Source organism: Rousettus aegyptiacus, unplaced genomic scaffold, assembly GCF_014176215.1.
Source record: "Rousettus aegyptiacus isolate mRouAeg1 unplaced genomic scaffold, mRouAeg1.p scaffold_m13_p_12, whole genome shotgun sequence".
NCBI classification, from domain to species: domain Eukaryota; kingdom Metazoa; phylum Chordata; class Mammalia; order Chiroptera; family Pteropodidae; genus Rousettus; species Rousettus aegyptiacus.
This window is the reverse complement of record NW_023416287.1, coordinates 85,736,824-85,756,626: the sequence shown is the minus strand read 5'-3', so window position 1 is coordinate 85,756,626 and position 19,803 is coordinate 85,736,824. Positions and strand designations below refer to the sequence as shown.

At 39.1% G+C, this 19,803-nt stretch overlaps 1 protein-coding gene and 1 pseudogene across 1 annotated transcript in view; one reads left to right on the top strand and one right to left on the bottom strand.

Moving 5' to 3' along the window:
• The window catches only part of PHLPP1 (PH domain and leucine rich repeat protein phosphatase 1), a 157,740-nt gene that overhangs the window by 51,535 nt on the left and 86,402 nt on the right, over positions 1-19,803 (bottom strand). Inside the window, exon 4 of the mRNA XM_036229070.1 lies at positions 12,493-12,659. Coding sequence (XP_036084963.1) covers positions 12,493-12,659 — 167 coding nt within the window. The remainder of the gene's footprint in view (positions 1-12,492; positions 12,660-19,803) is intronic.
• LOC118610457 lies at positions 11,034-11,151 on the top strand (annotated as a pseudogene).

Sequence of the window (19,803 nt, the reverse complement as noted above, 5' to 3'; positions counted from 1 at the left end):
TTTACTGGTTTGTGAACTTCATCCTATAGCCAAGTTTTAATAATTTTGCCCCATTCCAGGTATGACATAGGGCAAACTGCATGTGCTACAGTAGTTGCATGAGAGAACAATTTGTGAAAGACTTAGAAGGCTCCCCGGATACAGAAGAAAGAACACCTTTTGCCCCATATTCCTCTTGGACTTTGTCTGTGGTGTGGCAACACGAGAAAGATGTGGATGCCCGGGCCTGCTTCAGAGCTGCTGGGACACCTACGCCGCAGAAGGCATGACTCAACTCCTTTCAGCTCTCACATCGCCCGCCCCACCCACACACTGTGCTGCCCTGGAAATGAACTCTCTTAGGTGACTTCTCTGTTTCTTGAAGCAGTGTTTTTTCCAGTTGTCCCTTTATGACTTCTGAAATGAATCCACATGAACTTACGGACGCCATTCTGTTCCCAGGCCAGAGCAGTCCACCAGCCTCCTTCCCAGTGAGCACCTGCTAGGTCTTCTGGGAGTTTCAGCCTGCATAAATGCTAATGTGGCACATGACCAGCTTCTCAACACTTGAGCCAAAACAAACAGAAACCATCCCATCTTAATCCTAATCACCATAAATGACTCCATGCAAGCAAAATAAGCATATCACCTTCTCAGATGACTAGAAAATAAAAATAAACACATGCATATTTTACTTGGATAAAAATGAAAATTTACAGCCACAAATGGATTTGAGCAAAATATTCTTAAGAATTGATGCAGATGTTGAAAAGCAGAATAAGCATACCAAAGCTACAACTAATAGATAAAATTTTTCCAAACTAATAAAGAAAATAGTAAACACTCAGTATTGGCAACAATCACAATGGACATATTGCTGTGGATGCAACTCAAAGTATCCTCTAAGAGAGAAAGTTTTATTTTAATCTCTCTTTTAAAATAATTTGAATAGGAGGCGACTGTTATTTGCTTTGTGCCAGACCCCTAGGCTAAATTAATCCTATGGAAACAACAGTCAATACAAGAGGAGAGAGCGGTGTGCAGGCGCAGGCTGCCGTGAATCAAGCGAGTACATTATATAGAAAGAAACTCCAAATCGTAAGCCAGTAATCATGTGGAAATAGCAGTCACTAGCTCTGCAGTAGCCATACACTGGTTCATGAAAACAGTGAGTCATAAGCAGCATAAATCTGTCATTTTCTGATCCTTTTATAAATTGGCAATATAACGATCAAAAAGACAAACAAAAAATATGTTATCATGTTACAGTTAAATATATTTCTTATGAAATGAATTCTGTGCTTAATTTATCCATGACTACACTATTTTCATTTTCTCACCAACGGATCTGCCATAGTTAGCCAATTTAATTATAATACTATTCAATAGATGTTTAATATTAACCATCACACTAGTAGCACAAATAACCAAAATGTAAAAAGAAGATTTCTGTAGAAGGAGGACAGATCGCTATTTCCACTCCTCTTTTCAAAGCAAAGAAGATCCACATAGTATACTTGGATAAAATCCCAGTGAGTCATACAAGAATACATAAAAATGAAAACCAGATAACATCTCTATCAAGGATATTAGATTATCAAAGGAGAAAGTGAACATAAGCTAAAGCCAGAGAGAAAATTATGTCATGAAAACGTGCTTAGACATAAGTAGATTAAGCTCTCATCACAAACAGACCAGGCACATCTGGTAGATAAACAGAAAAAAATCCAACACCTGAAAGTTTACTTGGTATAAAAAAGGTCTGACCCTAGGACTGAACCATTCATTTACCAAACATTTTCTGAGTTCTTGTTATGCACAAAGGTGTGTGAAGCACACAAAAGTGAATTAGGCATGGTTCTCAACCTTCAAGAACTTGCAACAGTTTGGGAGCAAAGCTGCTATAATATAAAGCAGATGATGAAAACTTACTGGAAAACAAAAATATCACGAATGCTTACAGAAGAGAAAACTCACTTTTATCTAAGGGGTCTGAACAGAGTTCAATATTCATTAGGCAGATGGCAGCTGGAAGGGAGAACATTCAAAGAGGATAGGGTGGCCTGTTTCTCTAACTTGGGCATGCACTGTTAAAATGCAGATCCCCGAGCCCCTTCACCAGAGGTTCTGATTCAGCGGGTCTAGGCTGAAAACCAGGTATCTCTGTTTCCTAAACACCCAGGTGATTATGATGCAAGCATTTCATGAATCATATTGTCAGAAACACAAGATTTGGTGGGCAAAAACTCCAGGGTGTACTTGGGAAAAAGTAAAAACTAATCACAGAGCACCTCTAATTCCAGATGGAGACACTGCTATTTACCTACAAAAAAATTTTGAATAGGGGAGTGAACTAATCTTTCCTAGAATCCATGAACTTGTGTATGACATGAATTAGATAACACCTCTTCCCTTGTGCTCCTACACACATCTCTCTGTGGGGTGAAAGCATGCATTCTGATAGAAAGTTTTAAAATGTAGTTCAGAACAACTATTTGGAAAGTCAGACTTTCTCTAATGTTCTCTTGTTAATTATCTGTCCCAAAGACATCACCATGGAGGGATGGGTGTGTCCTACTTTAGAGAGGTCAGTCAAATATCCTGCCAGCTGAAGCATCATCATCCTAACCCACCCATGGGAAATGACAAGCATGGTCAAAGCTCTATTACTATGGACAGCACAGTGAGTGACATCAAAATTATAGGAACTCTTAGGAAAATCAGAAACACCCATGGGTGTTTAATTTTCAAAAGGCACCCATGTGAATTTTCAGAAGGCACTCCAGAGTTGGGTGGGTCTGTTTAACCTGGGGCAGAGGAGAAAGGGAGAAAGAACTGGCAACCAAAGAGTTATCTCAGAGGTCATCAGTAATGATGTAAATCATGTTCCCAAGTTCAAATTAAGATGACACTTCACCATCAACAACCACAGAAGAAGCATCTGTTTGCCCTCTTATTGCATGCTTATCGTTGTCCCCTAAGAGCTACACAGAGTGAAAAGTTGGTTACCACTCAGAATAACAAATATCTACAAATACCATGTTTAACATTCAACTCTTGCAGTTAAGTTAAAGCTTAGAGAGAGTACTGCAAAGAGCTCAACTAAAACAAACAGAAGAATGGGACTGGCCAGAATGCAGCAGCCTCACTGGATCAGGCCAAGGCTTCTGAAGATCCTTCCCCACTTTTTATTTAAGTGGGGGACAAAGTTAAAGAACAGCTTAAAGGATCCCAAGAAGTCAATGGGCAAACTGTAATTTCATACAGTCTGGCTGATAAATAAATCTTTTGTTTCTTTTCAAGCTCCCTCTTCTAACTGCGCTGTATGAGGGAAGAAGAAATCAGGCTATTACTGCCAGAAATGAGATTAGGAGCCAACGCCAAGGAGAGGACCAAGGGCACGACCTCAGTGCCCCAAGCACCAAGTGATGGCTTTCCTCAGATGGAATGCTTAGGGAAGGAAAATGGAAATTTCGTGAACTGGAAAGCTTCCCAAGAGGATCAAAATTCCACTTCAAAGCAAAGTTGTACACAAAGGAACTTGCAGTGCAGGGAAGAGTTAACTGAGAGAAGGGCGTCCATGTAGTCTGTGCCGTTCCTTAAACATCTGGCAAGCCCTACCAGCGGCCATTCCTCCCCAAGGTCACCTCTATCCCCCAGCAGACTTGTGCCCTTTCTTCTTTAACACAACAGCTGTACGTGTTCTTCCGCAGTTGGCAGCTCTTATTTGCTGGTGACAAGTAGGTTTTTTTTTTTTTAGGGCAGAGCATCTTCAAAGAAGCTGAAATTGTTCTAAGTACTACAGTTTAAGTCTAGCAAAGGAACTAACTGCAAAATATTTCAGCATGCTACTCTTGATTCCACTATGTTAATGAATCATCACTACTTCCATTTAAACTGAGTTTTCAAAAATTACTGATAAAAACAAAAATTAAGATCTCTTTCTACAAAAACCTGGAAATGTGAACTTTTGGTAAGGATAAGTAATTAACATGAGTAACCTTGCAGCTCTGCAATGCCAGATCCCAGAAGGAACAGAGTAGGAAATAAGGTCATTTGCTTTCCACTCCATGGGGATTAAAAACGCAGAAAATCAAGCTTTCTAAGAAAAAAGGTACTTAATAAATGTCAGGCATAATTATGAGTTTCTCAATGCTCATTTTTTCATAACTTTCATTCTATTGCACCCACATACTTGTACACCAAACTCGACTTCATTCTTTCTCTCCCATTGCTCTCCCATTTGAAAAATCCACGCCCCCCCATCTCTCTGATTCTTTTCAGCTAAAACAAATTTCACACCTAATCAGACGTCAAACCATTTCTTTCCTCCAAGTCTTTATTCACTCTCCTTGACCCAAAGGTAATTTTTACCCTATTTTACATTACATTATACTCATTTCATAGCCTAATAAGGCACAATCATGCACTTACTCCTAAATTCTTTGAAATTGATCCCTAGGTGCCATAAACTATAATGTGATAGATAGATCAACAATCAATCATTCTAAATGACTACCATCCCCTTAAAATAGTCACCTTGAGCACTAAATATACAGAGTGGTTCCACAGTTGAAAGCATTTTCAGATGCTCTCTTCTGAAACTTTCAAGTTCACATTCTTTTGATTACCACTGGTGGTGGGAAAACAAGAAAACCACCAATTCAACAAATATTTATTAAGGGATATATACACACACACACACACACACACACACACACACACACACACACACACACACACACCCCTAGCTAAATATTGGAAGATACAAAAAAAAAAAAAGATAGGGAAACCACATCTCTCATCTCTACTCTTATATAGATGGCGATTTTAGAAGTTTTCAAATGTTTGCTATAAAAGATAAAACTGATAGGTGCATTAAGCACAAAGAGAGCTAACAATTCAGAACAGGAAAAGGTCACAAGGAATTGAAAGACCAAAAGTTTCAAGAAACAAAAGTCATTACAAATATGCTTTGAAGGGTGGGCGGGATTCACCAGGTGGAGCCTGGGTTTGGCGATGAGAAGTTAGAAGTGGCACATTCCTTGCAAGGTGAATGTGAGGGATGCTCAGAGAATGGCCAACAGATGCACAGATTTTTTTTTCTTTTTAAGAAGGTCCAATATCATAACTGTCCATTTTAAAGCTAATGTCTCCTTTCTTACAAATTTTCTTCTATGTAATGTTTTCTCAATCATCTCATTATACAGGTTGTCTTCTCGTCTTACCTTCGACCAAAGAGAAATAATAATGATAAATGACCCAGTCTCACTTCCTTTTACAAATTGCTACAGATACCTTTTGCAAAGAAGTGGGGTATATTTAATACACAGATGAAAAAGAATTCTCACCACCATTCACTCACATATGCATTCATTTGCCAAGACCCTGCAACAGGTCCTCCCTCTGTAGCAGAACTGACTCCTGCCCTCTGGGAATTCAAAGCAACGCAGAGCAAACGAGATGAATATGGAAAACATTTAAGTAATAAAGGTGACAAACTGAACTCAACTCTTTCCTTATGGTATCCACACTGGAAGTCACACAGGCAGAAATTAAATGTAACCGCAAATGTTTAAAAGTTAAGGCAATACTGCCATTCCTAAGTATCTTTATAAAAACAGGCTCTCTTAACTTCTTACTGCACAAAATATTGTGAAACTGAGAAGAGACAATGGCAACAAAACAAAAACAACAAAATTCAGTATCCAAAGGAGAATGTTAAAAAAAAAAAGTTCATGATGGTACATCTACTTTTTTTTTTTTTTTTGGCCTGTTTCAGAATTACGTATGATAAAAAACACATTAAAATTCTACAGACACACAGACACTTGATTTACCAAGTAATCTGAAATATCAACTTCCACTGAAATTAAAGTTAGAAATCCTCTCACCAAAAAAGCAACTCCATTCCTAGAACCTGCTGGGACCCTCTAGCTTTTTGATACTAGTTCACCAGTAAATAGCAAGAGCTGGAAAGCAGATTCACTCCCCACAGTAATGAATGAAAGTGGAAACCACCAGCCATCAAACCCAACTGAACGACTGAAACATAACCAGCTTTTGATAGCAATTATTTATAACTCACGTAATTTCTAATGCATACAATTAAGCAATTTAAGTGTGTGTATTTTAATTACTACCAATTTGTCAAATATCTATTAAAATATAGAGAAACCTCTAAAAGTGGTAGGTAAAAGTGATTAGTAAGTTAAAACAATCTAAAATGAAGACATTTAAGTTCAACAAACCTTCTAAATACCATGAACGAAGCTACCAGGAACATGTACATACAAATTATTTCTATTAAATACTGCTTTTGAGTTTGTTCTCTACATTGTCCTTTGTAAGCACTGTATTAGATAGCACAGAACTCTTATTTATGATGTCTTACAATATTACTACCTATGAAATTTTAATAAATGATCAATTTAAAAGAGCTAAATTTGTCAGAAGAGCAAAATATTTAATCACCAGCATAATTTTGTATAAATAAGTTCACACTGCTTTGATACAGTATTAAAACAATAAAATTAAGACGTGGGAAGGAAAATAATATTCCTTGAATTTAAACCAGCTAAAAGTTGTCATCTTCATTGACTTTACAAAGAAAGTTTTATTAAAAACAATTTTCCATTGCAAATAATAACAATCTTAGTACTAATACTATCTGAGTCATCTAAAGGGAGATATAGTTAATATAAATGAAGTACTAATAAAATCAAGGTAAATAATGCATTGTAATTATTAGTTATGTACATAATCAGGAAAGAACCCATTAAAACTATCAAAAAATTACTGATTTTGTCTCTCCTCTATATCTTGAAAATTAACCTGAAGCGTTCCAGTGCCAATAAAGGAAAAACAGTGGTAGTTCCAAGAACAATGTTTTCCTCTAAAATTGCTGACCTGAGTGTGTATACCAGCATGCCATCGTTCCAGATTTAGAATGCTGCGGCAAATATCAATTTAAATGCTCTATGAAAATAGCTCATTTGTTTAAAGCAAAAATTTGCAATAGGAAGAAAAATTAAGGAAATATGTGGTTAAGAGAAAAAGTTTCAGAACTCTCACCTGTTACAAGTGCATTGTACTTAAAAAAATTTCTTCCCAGATACTTGCCTTAACACTGTAATCTACATACTCATTCTCTGAGACTTGGGTAAAAACATAAAAATAAATTATCCTTTGGGACCTAACAGGTTCTCTGTGAAAAATACACTACAGATTAGTACAAATTCCTTAAACATACAAATAAACAATTATATAAACAGCATATTCTCAAAACTACCTACTAACTGTATGAACCTAAAAAACTATATAACGTTTTCTGAAGTATAGATGAGTTTTTAAAATACAGAATTTCAATTCCTAGCATTAAGTGCGTGTGTGTGCATGTGTACACCTATACTTAAACATGTATTATTTTGAAAACTTATCCATGAAAATCTTTCTTGGACAATATGGGTAGGGCACAAAAATCCCATAGTAGTATGTGGTGAAAAAGAAACTGGTATTAAAGCACGGTTTTTTCCAAAGGGTAACACAACAGCAGCTTCACCAGTCGCTCAGCCCCCATGTACCAAGTCCCCTGGGCCTATGTTTCCTATGCTTAAAGCAACTGAAACAAAACAGAAACCTTTTTTGCAGTAATATTCTGTTTCTCAATACCAGTACTGGTTAAATGGATGTACTCACTTTGTAAACCTATCAAATTGTACACTTATATTTGTGCCTTTTCTGTTTTCGTTTATACGTCTACATTCAAAAGGTTATATAAGAAGGTGTTAGACTCCACATCTTCTCCCCAGTTCCAGGAGGAGAAATAGTTTATTCCCTGGAAGAAACTGAACGAGAGAGTTCCTGGCTCGAAGACATCAGGCATAGTTAGAAAACACTGTTCTGCAAACAAGGGCATCACATAAAATTCCACACATTAAGCCTTGAAGTTCTAGCTCTCTTTCCTACTCAGCTCCCTGAGTCTTGGCATGCACTACCCAAGCAGAAGACCGAAGGATTCCTCTCCAGTAAAATCAACACACCCTAGGGAAAAGAGCCACAGATTCCATCTTTGGAAGTTCCCCAACGAAAGGCTCGCCCCTGACGGCCCTAGCAGAGAAGCCCTGTCCACAGTCCAAGGCGCCCAATTTGCTTTTGAGTGACACACCATTCAATAGGAACAGAAAGCAAATGATCACCAAATAGTGAAGTCAAATTTCCAACATAAAAGACACCTATACAAACAGGAAAAAAATCAAGATAGCGCAGGCAGCGGCAGGAAGGAAGAAATAAAATGTTCTCAGAAAGAGAAGAAATGTGCCTGTGGAAAAAAGAATGCTATTCAAATGCACACAAATTAAAACAAACAAACAAGAAAGAGCTCTTGAAAAATAAAGAGAGGAGAAATTAAGTAGAGATAGGAAAATTAGGGAAAAAACAAGGAGCTCTCATCTAATAGAAATTAAAGAAAAGAGGACCAAGGGGAAGGAAATTATTCAACAACAACAACAACAACGACAAAACGTAATGAAAAAGTTCCAGAACTGAAAGACATATTTTTTTCATATTTAGTGTTCATCATAGTGGCAGAAATAAATCATCATAAAAAGAAGATCCTGAAATCTTTTGCAGGTTGCTTTAAAAAAAAGAGGAAAATGATACAGGTCATCTACAGAGAAGAATCAGAATAGAATAATGCTTTAAAATAGCAGCTGCAGAAGCTAAAAAACAATGGTGCACTGGCTTCGAAATTCTGAGGCAACATGTTTTCCTATTGAGAAGCCAGCCAAATTATCAATCAAGTGTGAAAGAAAAAATATTTTCAGATATGCGGTAGCTAATAAATTTGCTCCCACATTCCCTTTCTCAGGAAGATCCTAAAGATTCCATTAAAAAGAGAGAGTACACCAAGAAAGAAGTCACAGACATAGGAAAGTTGGGGGCCAACACCAGGGAGACGAAAAGGGAGGTACCAGGAAGGTGGCGAAGGTGATCTCAGAATGACAGCTTGCAGCAGGGCTACAGAGCAAGGAGCTGCACTGGCTCTGGCTCCGGGAGGGAAGTGTGTCCCAGAAAAGGGTGTTCAGAAGAGTGGTGGAGTTCTGTAAGAAAGCTTAGGAACACCAGAGAGAAAGAAGAATGCAAAGTGAAGAAGGCTCCTACCTACCAGCAAGAGAAAGGAGATGCCATCACTGCATGAAGTGGCTTAGCTGTGTTCAAAATAACCTCAACCCTCAACACAACCCAAAACTGATACCCTATGCTGAGAGGATGGGGGCACAGCAGTTTGTGCATGTGCTGGGGGGCAGGAGAGGGCGAGACAGAATGTGAAAGAGTCAAATCCTCATCTTCCATAGTAATGTCAACATATAATGTCCAATGATCAAAATTTTTAAAATAGTAGTATATACACAGCATTTTGGAAGATGATGGAAACAAGATTCAATGCCTAGGGAGCAGGATTTGGGTGTAAGGACGGGCTGGAGTCCTAGGCACCTATCCTTATTAGAAGTCTTGTTGCTTAACAATTTTTATCTATATAGGCTATTAGCTCGATGGGGGAAAATGTTTCAAATTTTAAAAATACAGAACAAAACAAAACAAAGAAAATGTGCAAAACAGTCAGCAAGAAAACTAGAAAATGAGTTGCAGCGGGAAACTGACAGTAAGACAACCAGTTCTGCACAGCTCCTGTGATACGCCGGGTGAGAGCTGAAAAGTGCTTACTCTGACAGCTGGTGGAGAGAGCGTGTGCTGAGGGATGGGGAGCAGAGGGGAAAGGGCGATGGGTTGAACAGGTATTTATAGATGTATAATCAACAGACATGGGGGGTCAATTGAGAGACTGAAAGAGTCAAGACAAAGCCACGAATACCCATCCATCTGGGTGTTTGTTTAATCCACAAACACTGGCTCTTTGGGAGCATGTATTCCCCTATGAATATAGAAGCACTTTTGTTTAGGTTTTAATCTCTGGATTATTATATACTAAACTACCAGAAAAAAACATCAAATAATAATGATCATCCAAGTATCAACTTATTCAATTCAAAAATTAACATTTTCGTAGTATTTGCCACTAATTTCTTTTTTTTTAAAATAAATATCATGGATATAGTTGAAACCCTCTTCAAAACACACCCTAATCCATCCCTTAACTGCCTCGCAGAAGGTAACCATTACCCTGACTTGGCATGTAACAGCTCTATCTACCTCATCGCTAAAATGAGAGCACTAGTTTGGAAGAATTCTAATGCCCCTTTCGGTTCTAAGACACGAGGATTCAATAACGTGATATCAAGTTCTTGATGTTCTGTGATGGAAGTGCAGAAGCCTATACTGCTTTGAAATACACATAAGTATGTCAAAATAATTCCAAACCTTGAAAACAGACCCAATCACGATGTAACCCTTCGGCAAAACATCGCAGTAACTTTATTATAGTAGAGTCAGTAAAAATATTATCATCAATTCATAGAGCGTATGAAAGTCTAGGATCGAGCATTTCGCTGTGGTTTCCTTTCAACGTATCGTCTGCTCCAGGGAACAATAAGCAGTGCGAGGGCACAGTGTCCCTGCCGGAGTTCTCGCTGCCTCCGTCACTAACTCAGTGCAGCAACAAACGCCCCGGTTCTTCTCGGCCAGGCAATCCAGCAAAAATATTTTTAAAAATTTGTAATGCCAGTTTCACTTTAAAGTGTCCTTGGTGATGTAAGAAAATTATTTGTATTACATCTCAACCTGTGAGTACATATCTAATTTTTGGGTGATAAAACAGGAAGTGCCTATGAAGCACTTACTCTGCATATTAAAGCATGATGGTTATCTCAAAAAGAGCACTTGCACAATTATTTGAGCTGTAAGCCAAATTAGTCACTATGTTTATGAAATGCCACTTTTACGTGAAAGAATAACTGACAAACTCGTTATTTAGACTTGGGTATTTGGCAGACATTTTCTCTACAAAGAAGGGAGAAGGTCAATTCGGGGAAAACACTGACAGTATTTCTTACCAAGGATAGCCTTCAAGCTTTCAACTGAAAATTACAATTTTGGTCTACGACCATGCCACCTGGAATAAGCCCGATCCCATCTGATCTCGGAAGCTAAGCAGGGTCGGGCCTGGCTGGTACCTGGATGGAGACCACCTAGGAAGACCAGGTGCTCTAGGCGTAAAAAATAAAAATAAAAAAATAAGGGATTGTAAGCTGACAAGGTCCTTGCAATCTGTGAGGTCAACCACCAAGGGTTGCCGCGTCTAAAAAGAAACCCAAAATTTTGGAAAACTTGTTTTCGTAGTGAGCTTGACAACATTCCAATCCTTGAAGAATTTTCTGATGAGATCAGTGGTGATATTAACAGCTGTGATTTCTTGAAACTGCATAATGAAATGCATTAATATTTGGAATATCTGTATTACCCAACAAACCAGAATTTTCCAAATGATCAATACATAATGCAATAGAATGATGCTTGGGCAAAGATCCATTCAAAGTGCAAGAAAAATCAATGGATCCTAATGTAAAAAGAATTTTAAAGTTCACTAATAGAGATTCCACATTGGAACTAACACTAGAAACGATTGCTTGTAAGAGGTGGTATAATATCAAAAGAATATTCACAATTATCTGAAAAGACCATCAAAATGCTCTTCCTGTTTTCCCACATATCTGCACAAACTTGATTAATAAACATTGTATTATTCTTTCTGGATGTTAAAGCCATAAACACACAATCACGATGGCTAATTACCATAGTTTAATCTCTGATCATTTCGGTCACTTAAAAACAAATAAATGATTCATTATTTATTTAAAAGTTATATTCTCCTTCAGTTATAGTCTCATATATTTACAACAAATACATAAATATCAAAGGCTTCATTTACCACAGAATTAAAATAGATCATTGCTCCAGAAAAGGAAAAGGAAATGAATATGGTAAATTCTTAAATCTGTTTTGGATACATGCAAATAAAGTCCCTTCTCTCTAGTTACAAAGGAGCAGACCCTATTCATTTCATGTGGGCCTCTTGAAATCCTCACACTAATCAATCACCTAGATGACCTAGATGGTGTTAATGGATTTAAACCTTTGTTCTTAAATTTCTAAAAAAATGTCTTTCCATGAAAAAAAAAAACCTTCTGTAAATTTTTAAAGAAAAATTTAATCTGACCAATCCCCTAGAGTTCAGAAGTAATACATTAAACATCATTAACTTTTCATAGACCTATCCGTAGATAGGTTAAGAAATGAGTGATTTAAAGAGAAAAGTTCTTATACTAACCTATCCAGTTAATGAATATCATACATCATTCACTTCAAAGGCAGGAACTTTGAAAAAAAATTCAGAATGAGAACTGATAATGTCTTCACTAATAAAGTCCTATTACCCTGCCCTCTGAAAGAGAAAGGTTATACACCCTGTAGCTTTTTAAGTCAGAATATTCAATAAACAACTGGAAGCTGACGCCCCTTCCCCTTTTTAATTATCATCCATTTTTGCATGCTCACCTCTGCAGTTCACTGAGCCCCCTGGCAGTTGGTAGACTGGGATTTTGCCTTAGGAAGTTTTGTTTTAAGTTGAGATGAGTGAGGTCTTGGCTGTAGAAGAGGTTGGCAGGCAGATGCTCCAGGCTGCAACATGACAGGTCCACCGAGCTAATACGCTGCGATGCAACCTGGAGGGGGATAAAAACACAGTTCGGTTTTAATTCCCCTCATTTATCCCATAACTGCTTTCTATGAATAGAAATAAAATAATCCCACATTTGGGAGCACAGACACGCTACGCAAGTAGCACTATTAGTTCAAATATAAGCTAACAGAGTATTCACTCAGTACAGAACTGAATCAAGTACATACTATAAAGCCAAAAACAAGTGTTCCTGCCTGGAAGGTTCTTACAGTAACAGTACAGGAGACAGGTTACAAAGAGCACAGATTATCCTATCAAGTTTAGTGATATCGGCAATCACCTCCAATGTAGGGGTTATGTTCCCCAAAATGTCTATGGTCAGGGAATTCAGAGATAATAATACAAGGCTATAGAGTAAATGCAGGGTTGGGAGATAGACATTAAGACCTAGACTGAACCTCGAAAGTATATTTTGACTTAAAACAGCACAAATAAAGAAGAGTAGTATGAGTGGTCTTGCACATATCTTTAATAATAATGGTAGCATATAATCAGATTCCTCTGCTTGTCTGATGTGAATTTCTTGGTTGTCTCTCCCACAAAGTTTCAGTGAGATGCTTATCAACTCACTGTGTTTTGCTTCATGCAGGTATTCTAAGTAAAATCCCATTTACGTCTAAATGTTTATCCATATATTCAAAGCCTTCCTGGTTAGATAACTCCTACGGTGGCCAGAGTCCCAGGGCTACAGACCAACTAATATAGGGAGACAGAAAAGGCATTGGGTAACCTCTATTTCTCAAATGCCCTCTCCAATCTCAAGTAATGTGGTGCCGGCTCATGCCACAGTGCATGGCTTCAGCCCCAATTACACACACCTTGGCATGCTCTCTTCTCAGAGGACATGGGACTATTGTCCTAAGATCTGGGTTGATTTTCCTTTATGGTCGGTATCTTTACCAAAGCTTTATCTATGTTCAACCTGTCATCCTTTCCTACTACCAAACCCAGCTTTCTCTTTCCTAATTACAGAAGGCAACAGAACATGGTCCTCAGGAGTGGGGCTGTCGTGTCCGTGTGCGATCACATCCCCAACTTAGGAGCTGAGAGAATCTTGAGCAGATCACTGAACCCTCCAACCTCCAGTGTTCTCATCTGCATAACAGCCATAAAGAGGACACCTATACCTACATGTCTGGCACAGAGAAGTATTCAATAAATAGTGACTGCCATTATCATTACCACCACTACTTCCAAATAGAATGGTCCACATCTCACATCCACTGGAATTCAAATTCTCCTGATGCTAAAACTTATTTTGTTGATGGCACGTTGGAGGTGAGAAAGAAATTACTGTGCAGACATGAAAGTTAAGGAAATAATGGGGTGAAAAAGGCCTTGCAGGGCTCAACTCAAAAGATTTTACAAAGAAAGTCTGAGTCTGCATTTGAGCAATTTTATCTGTCTTTGAATTTTTACCATTAAATAAAAAAAGAAAATCCCAAACTGGGCCAAATAATCCATATAAACCAAAAGATGTGAAAAGAGCCGGAATTTAATGGGCCTGAAAAAGGCAGGTGCAAACGTGCCACAGCCACACAGGATTCCCTGGCAGGAAACTGTTCATAGGAAGTGAACTTGAAAGTTGCATTCAGCGGAATCATTCATTCCAAAACATGTGTGGAGCATGTACTAGCGTGCCAGGCTTTCTATTTCCTGAGCTAGGCGGTAAAACAAGACAAACGCAGTCTCTGCTCTGAATGAGTACATCTCAAGAGAAGAAGAGGACAATTATGATAGTACACGATAATGGTTACAAGGGTGCGCAGCATGATCTAAGGGGTAAGGGAGGCCTTCCCAGAGGTCCTGACGTCCAAACTCAAGGCTGAAACATGAGTGGAAATCTGTGTATTTATCTGCCCCAAATTCTTTCTCCCCTTCTTCCTGTAATAATCCTTCAAATGCATATGACCCTGATGAGAGCTGCAAAGTACACTGACCCTCTGGCCACGGCAGCAGGCATGAACCCCAGGCTTGAGCCATCAGAGTACCCCATCCGCTGAACCCACAGACTGATCTATTGGGTACTGGCACGTGACCCAAACCAGGCTAACGAGAGGCCTTCTCTGGAACTTATATATTTTGAAATCAGGAGAGTGAGAAAGAACCTGCTGCGTAAAGCTGCAGTTAAAATGAAAGGCAGGGACTGGGTGGGGTGGGCAGCAGATCCTGCAGAGCCTTCCAGGTCATTATAAAGACTCCAGCTTTTCGTGTGAGCAAAACGAGAAGTGTGGAGAGGTTCTAAGAGTCTATTTCTAGACTGAAAGCACTAAAGGGCAGGGTTTCTGCCTATTTTGTTCACTGACACACCCCAGGCTCAGCACTTGGTAAGACCCTCAAAAATATCTGCTGGGAGAATGGCCACAGGACTACTTTACAACCCCTCCCTTCGCAGTTTGCATCTGACCCATCTAGTACATTCTTTCATGTGGAGATTACTTTGAAAAGGACAAATTCTATTTCAAATGAAACATCCCACTAAATACTCTCTTTGGACAACTAAAAGATAATGATTAAATGTCAAGTTGTATTCGATTCTTTTCCTCATTCTGGACTGCAAGCTGTTCCTGTTGGAAAGGGGGAGAGGGAACCACATTAACAAAGCTCCACGGAGCGAGCGCAGTCTGTGGGAGTCGTGGCCGGGCTGGGAACACCTGTGGCGAGAACACAGATTGAACATGTCACGATGGCAGTGAGACAGTGCGTTGCCGAGATGACCGCAAAAGCAACCACCAGCTACGCCTCTGCCTAGTCCTGTGTCCTGCGACGGAGGGGAGGTTTAGGTGCTGCTGCCAGACCAGCCTGAGCATGTAAGGACTCCGCCACGAAGAAGTCTGTTTGACTCCCAAATGAAAAACTACCAGCTAGGCAACCTGCAGAGCGCTTATTAAAACTAAGATCCTTCTCAAAATAAAGAAGACCTAAATAAATATTAAAAATAAATCAGAAAGCTGCCTGTATACACCTCAGAACAAGGAGCCTTTTCTTAACCTAGTTTATTTTTTGAAGTAGTAGTAACAATAATAACAGCCACCACGTAGCGGGCTTCACTTTTCACAGGAGTGCTTCTAAGTGCCTTAGACATAATATTTATTTTAACTTTAACAACTCAGTGTAGTAAGGACTTGTCCTCATTTCACAGATGAAGATTAAACTGAGTTACAGAGTGTGTCCACGGTCACATGAAAGTAGTAGAACCCAAGGTGGAGTAAAGAGCCTGAACCACTGATGCTATGCCAATAATGCTACGTGTCCAGGGCCTGGACACGGTGCAGACCTTACCCAAAGGAAGGCTCCTCCAACTCCATGATAAAATGTAACGTGACCCCCTCGGACCAGAACAAAGACAATTAGATGCCACCCTAGGATATAAACTTAAGTCTCAGGAATGAAGACAGGGTGGTGATGGACAGGAGTCCTCCCAGAGAAGCAGAGGAGACTAGCTGCCGACCACATACAGACTTCAGGGAATGGGGGAGTCCCGTGGGGCACCGTTCCTTGACATCATGGGCTCGGCTCACTCCTATCTCACACGGTTTGCCCTTCTAGGCAGTGGTGATGCTGTCTGGTGAGTACCTAACTGAATTTTAAAAGGTTACAGGAAACATTTAAAAGGCTACAGAAATTTGAAAAGAAAATGAAAGAAATAGGTACAGGCAGAAATCACCTCAAATCTTTGTTATAAAAAAATAACTTCTAAAGGACTTCGCATCAGAATGTAAAATGCTTTTGGCAAAAGCAACTGTACGTCTATTACACTCCCAAAGCTCCAGACAACGAAGACAGGGCTGAGACCCAAGCAGCTCGACGTACAGAAGAAAGGGTGCAGTCTAACAACAGCACTGCCACTTCCTAGCCATGCAACCCTGGGTAAGTCACATCGCCTATCTGTCCTTCAGTTTCTCCATGTCTAAAGTGGAAGAAACAGCTCCTACCCCGATCAGCTAAACAAGCTGCTGTAAATGAAATGTTCTCATGTTGAAAGGAGAGTCGCTACAGACCAAGTATCCCTGGACCAACAATCACGGCTGCGAGCACCAGAAGCCTCTAAGACAAGAAAAGAACAGCACGGGTCACTGCTCTTGCCACGCCGGGCAGTTACACAGACTGAACTCAACCAGACAGAGGCAGAACACTACTCTAGCCGTGCAGCTCACTGGTCATCGATGAACTTGCACAGGAAGGAAAGTTCAAGGTAACTGTTGCTTAGGAAATCAGTACAAGTCTGTCTTAACAATAATAAAACTCTTTTTAAAGATTTAGAGTTAATTTAGAGTTAGTAAATTAAATGAGATTTTCCCCCCATGAACCTATCTTAGAGACTCTGGGAGACACATTAAAATGAACCAGCTGCTCATTTACAAGATGAATGACTTGTAAACATGTATGAAAGAAGTTCATTTGGCCCTCAAAATATGTCACAAAGAACACTGCAGGGTAAAAATTAATGATAACATGAAAGACAACCCTTTCAGATTACCTATTGGGCTTCTATACATTTCTAACATGCTGCTCAGCTTAGCACTTTCCTCACCTGTTTCTTTGTCAACCCTTAGGACATTTATGTTAAAAAAAAAAAAAAAGTTTCTGCTCTGACTCTAGTTGAGTTGCATTTCTAAACCAATACATCTGTCCTATTCCTAATCTATCATCACCATGCTTTCAAAAATAACATCTTCCCTTGCAACAGAACTGTACTCTACATCAGTTCCATTATTCTTCATGCTCACTTAGTGGACAATCGTCTTTCATAGGCAAAGGAAAAGTTCAGAATAATATTCATGTGATTTTTTTGGTCCCACTATATACTTCAGCAAAGTGGTATTTATCCTTATTATGTGCATGGCATGTTCAAATTAAGCAAAATGATTCTGAAAGTCTTGGTCAAAGAGGCTGAAATAGCACAAATAATTTTGCTTGTATAAAGTAAAAGATTGGTGTAGATTGGCATTATGAGTCATTAATTGCTCTGGAGTAGCCTTTAGTAGCTTGGGAAATTATGCCCTGGCTACAGGGATAGTCTCTGGGGAGTTTATGAGACTTCTGCGAAAATTCTTAACCTCAACTGACCTAGTTTTAATTCTCACCTCCTCCCCCCAAAATGGGGAAGGAATCTATAAATTTAGAATGAGTTTATTAATCTTTATTAGCTAAGCATTCTAACAACTTTACTTATTTTCCATTTCATCCTTAAAAAGAAAGTTTTATAAATTTTATATCAAACTAAAATTTCCAATTTTAACAAATTCTCAGTTTCACAATATGCAATCATTTCTTTTAAAAAATTTATACAGATATAGAAAATGCCTTAACTTGACCCCATATCATTTCACGTCAACTTACTTCTTAAACTTTTACTAATTACCATTTTATAAAATGTATTTAACAGATGAAGAAAATTCCTATAAAATTAATTGTAATAGATACCTTAATAATGTCCTAATAGGAGCACATCAAGCTGCCAATTTGGATTTAGTAAATTCTACCTGAAACTTTAATGACTTATTATTTCTTTGCCCTAAATGATATGCCCCAAAAAAAACCCTAATAAATAAAATATGCAAATTTACATGTCATTCTAAATCACCAGAGGTAATGAAATGACAAATCAATGAAGACAAACAATGGGCAGCATGGAGAAGCTATCATTAGAAGGCAAAAACGAGAGCTGGGATTCTATGAGGGCAGAATCATTCAGCAAAGGAGGGGTTATGATTTTAAGGTTAGGCTTACTAAAAGTATAAGGTACCAGTTAAAACATAATTAAGAGGTCCAAGGGAAAAAAAAGTATGGAGAGACCTACGGGCTGGAGAAGAACAAGAAAAACAAACAAAATGCCTGGCTCACTGTTAGAGCGCCCGGCTAGGACTATAAGGACAGAGCAGCGCTGAGTTTAGAGGAAGAGCTCCTCCGGGCATCCCAGCCTCACGTGGCCAAGGGCGTGGGAGGGATGGGGATGTGTGAGTCTTTCAACATTTATCACCTGCTTGTATGAACTGGGCACTGTACTTGGTGCTGAAGAGGTGCACTTCTGGTCTTGAAAAGCTTGGTCTCTTGAGGACACAGACGCCTAAACAACTACAATTTAAGAGCCTATGTGAAATGGCAACGAGAGCCCACGGCGCAGAAGATAAGCCTCAGGGCTCCCGGCAACATCACCAGCACTGACAGCCCCTTCACCTGGCAGAGTGGGTGGGTGTTCCCAGGCACCTGCGCAGAGACCTGCACGTCACCACAGGGAGCAGGCGGAGCTGCAGCATTTGTCCTGCAAGCTCGCTCACTTTGCAGCCTGAGCTGGGAACATAGGCCTGGCACCTCGCTCTGAGTCAGAAGCAACTGTAAAATGCCCAGAAGGGATGGCACCAACGGGCTCTCTAACAGTTATCTAACAGTGTCACTCTAACAGTTATCTCCCCTCCACACACATAAACCCCATTGTGTTTCTCAGTAACAACAAAAAAAATAGAGCTCGGCTTGGGTGGAGATCAAATCTGAACTCAGAGTTCCTTCCTCATTTCCTTATTGGCAAAATGCGTGTAAACAAGCTCTTCAGAACGTGGCTCCCTGAGCCTGACTCTGAGGTCCATCCTCGCAGCTTCCCCCAGCAGCGGCATCGCCCTGACAAAGGAGAAGGCAAATGACAGCTAGCTGCTGAAGACTTACCTTCTAACTTTCTATTAAAAGAAATAATATAAATACACACTTACATGATTCTACCATTAGAAATAAGCTGCTTGTTTTCTATTCAAAATACAAAAACCTCAATGTTTAAGTTCCAAGTCTAATATACAAGATCCGGTATGTTTTAACATAGAGAGTACATGGATATTTTTTTCAATCATTCCACTGTTCTTTACTCTATAAAATTATCAATCACACCACTGGGTAGATGTTTAACTCTTCAGAGTAGTTGCAGAAAATTCAATACTCTGCGTTACAAATATAAGGGTTAAGTAAATGTATCATGGAAATGAAACTTTTCAAATTACAATGATTCAACTTCAAAATATAACACGATCAGATACAGAGATCTAGTTAATCATATACGCTAAGTTCCTGATACAGCAAGACTTGACCAGTTCTTGAACACCTGGACACAGTAGTCCACTCAACACTGAAACTAATTT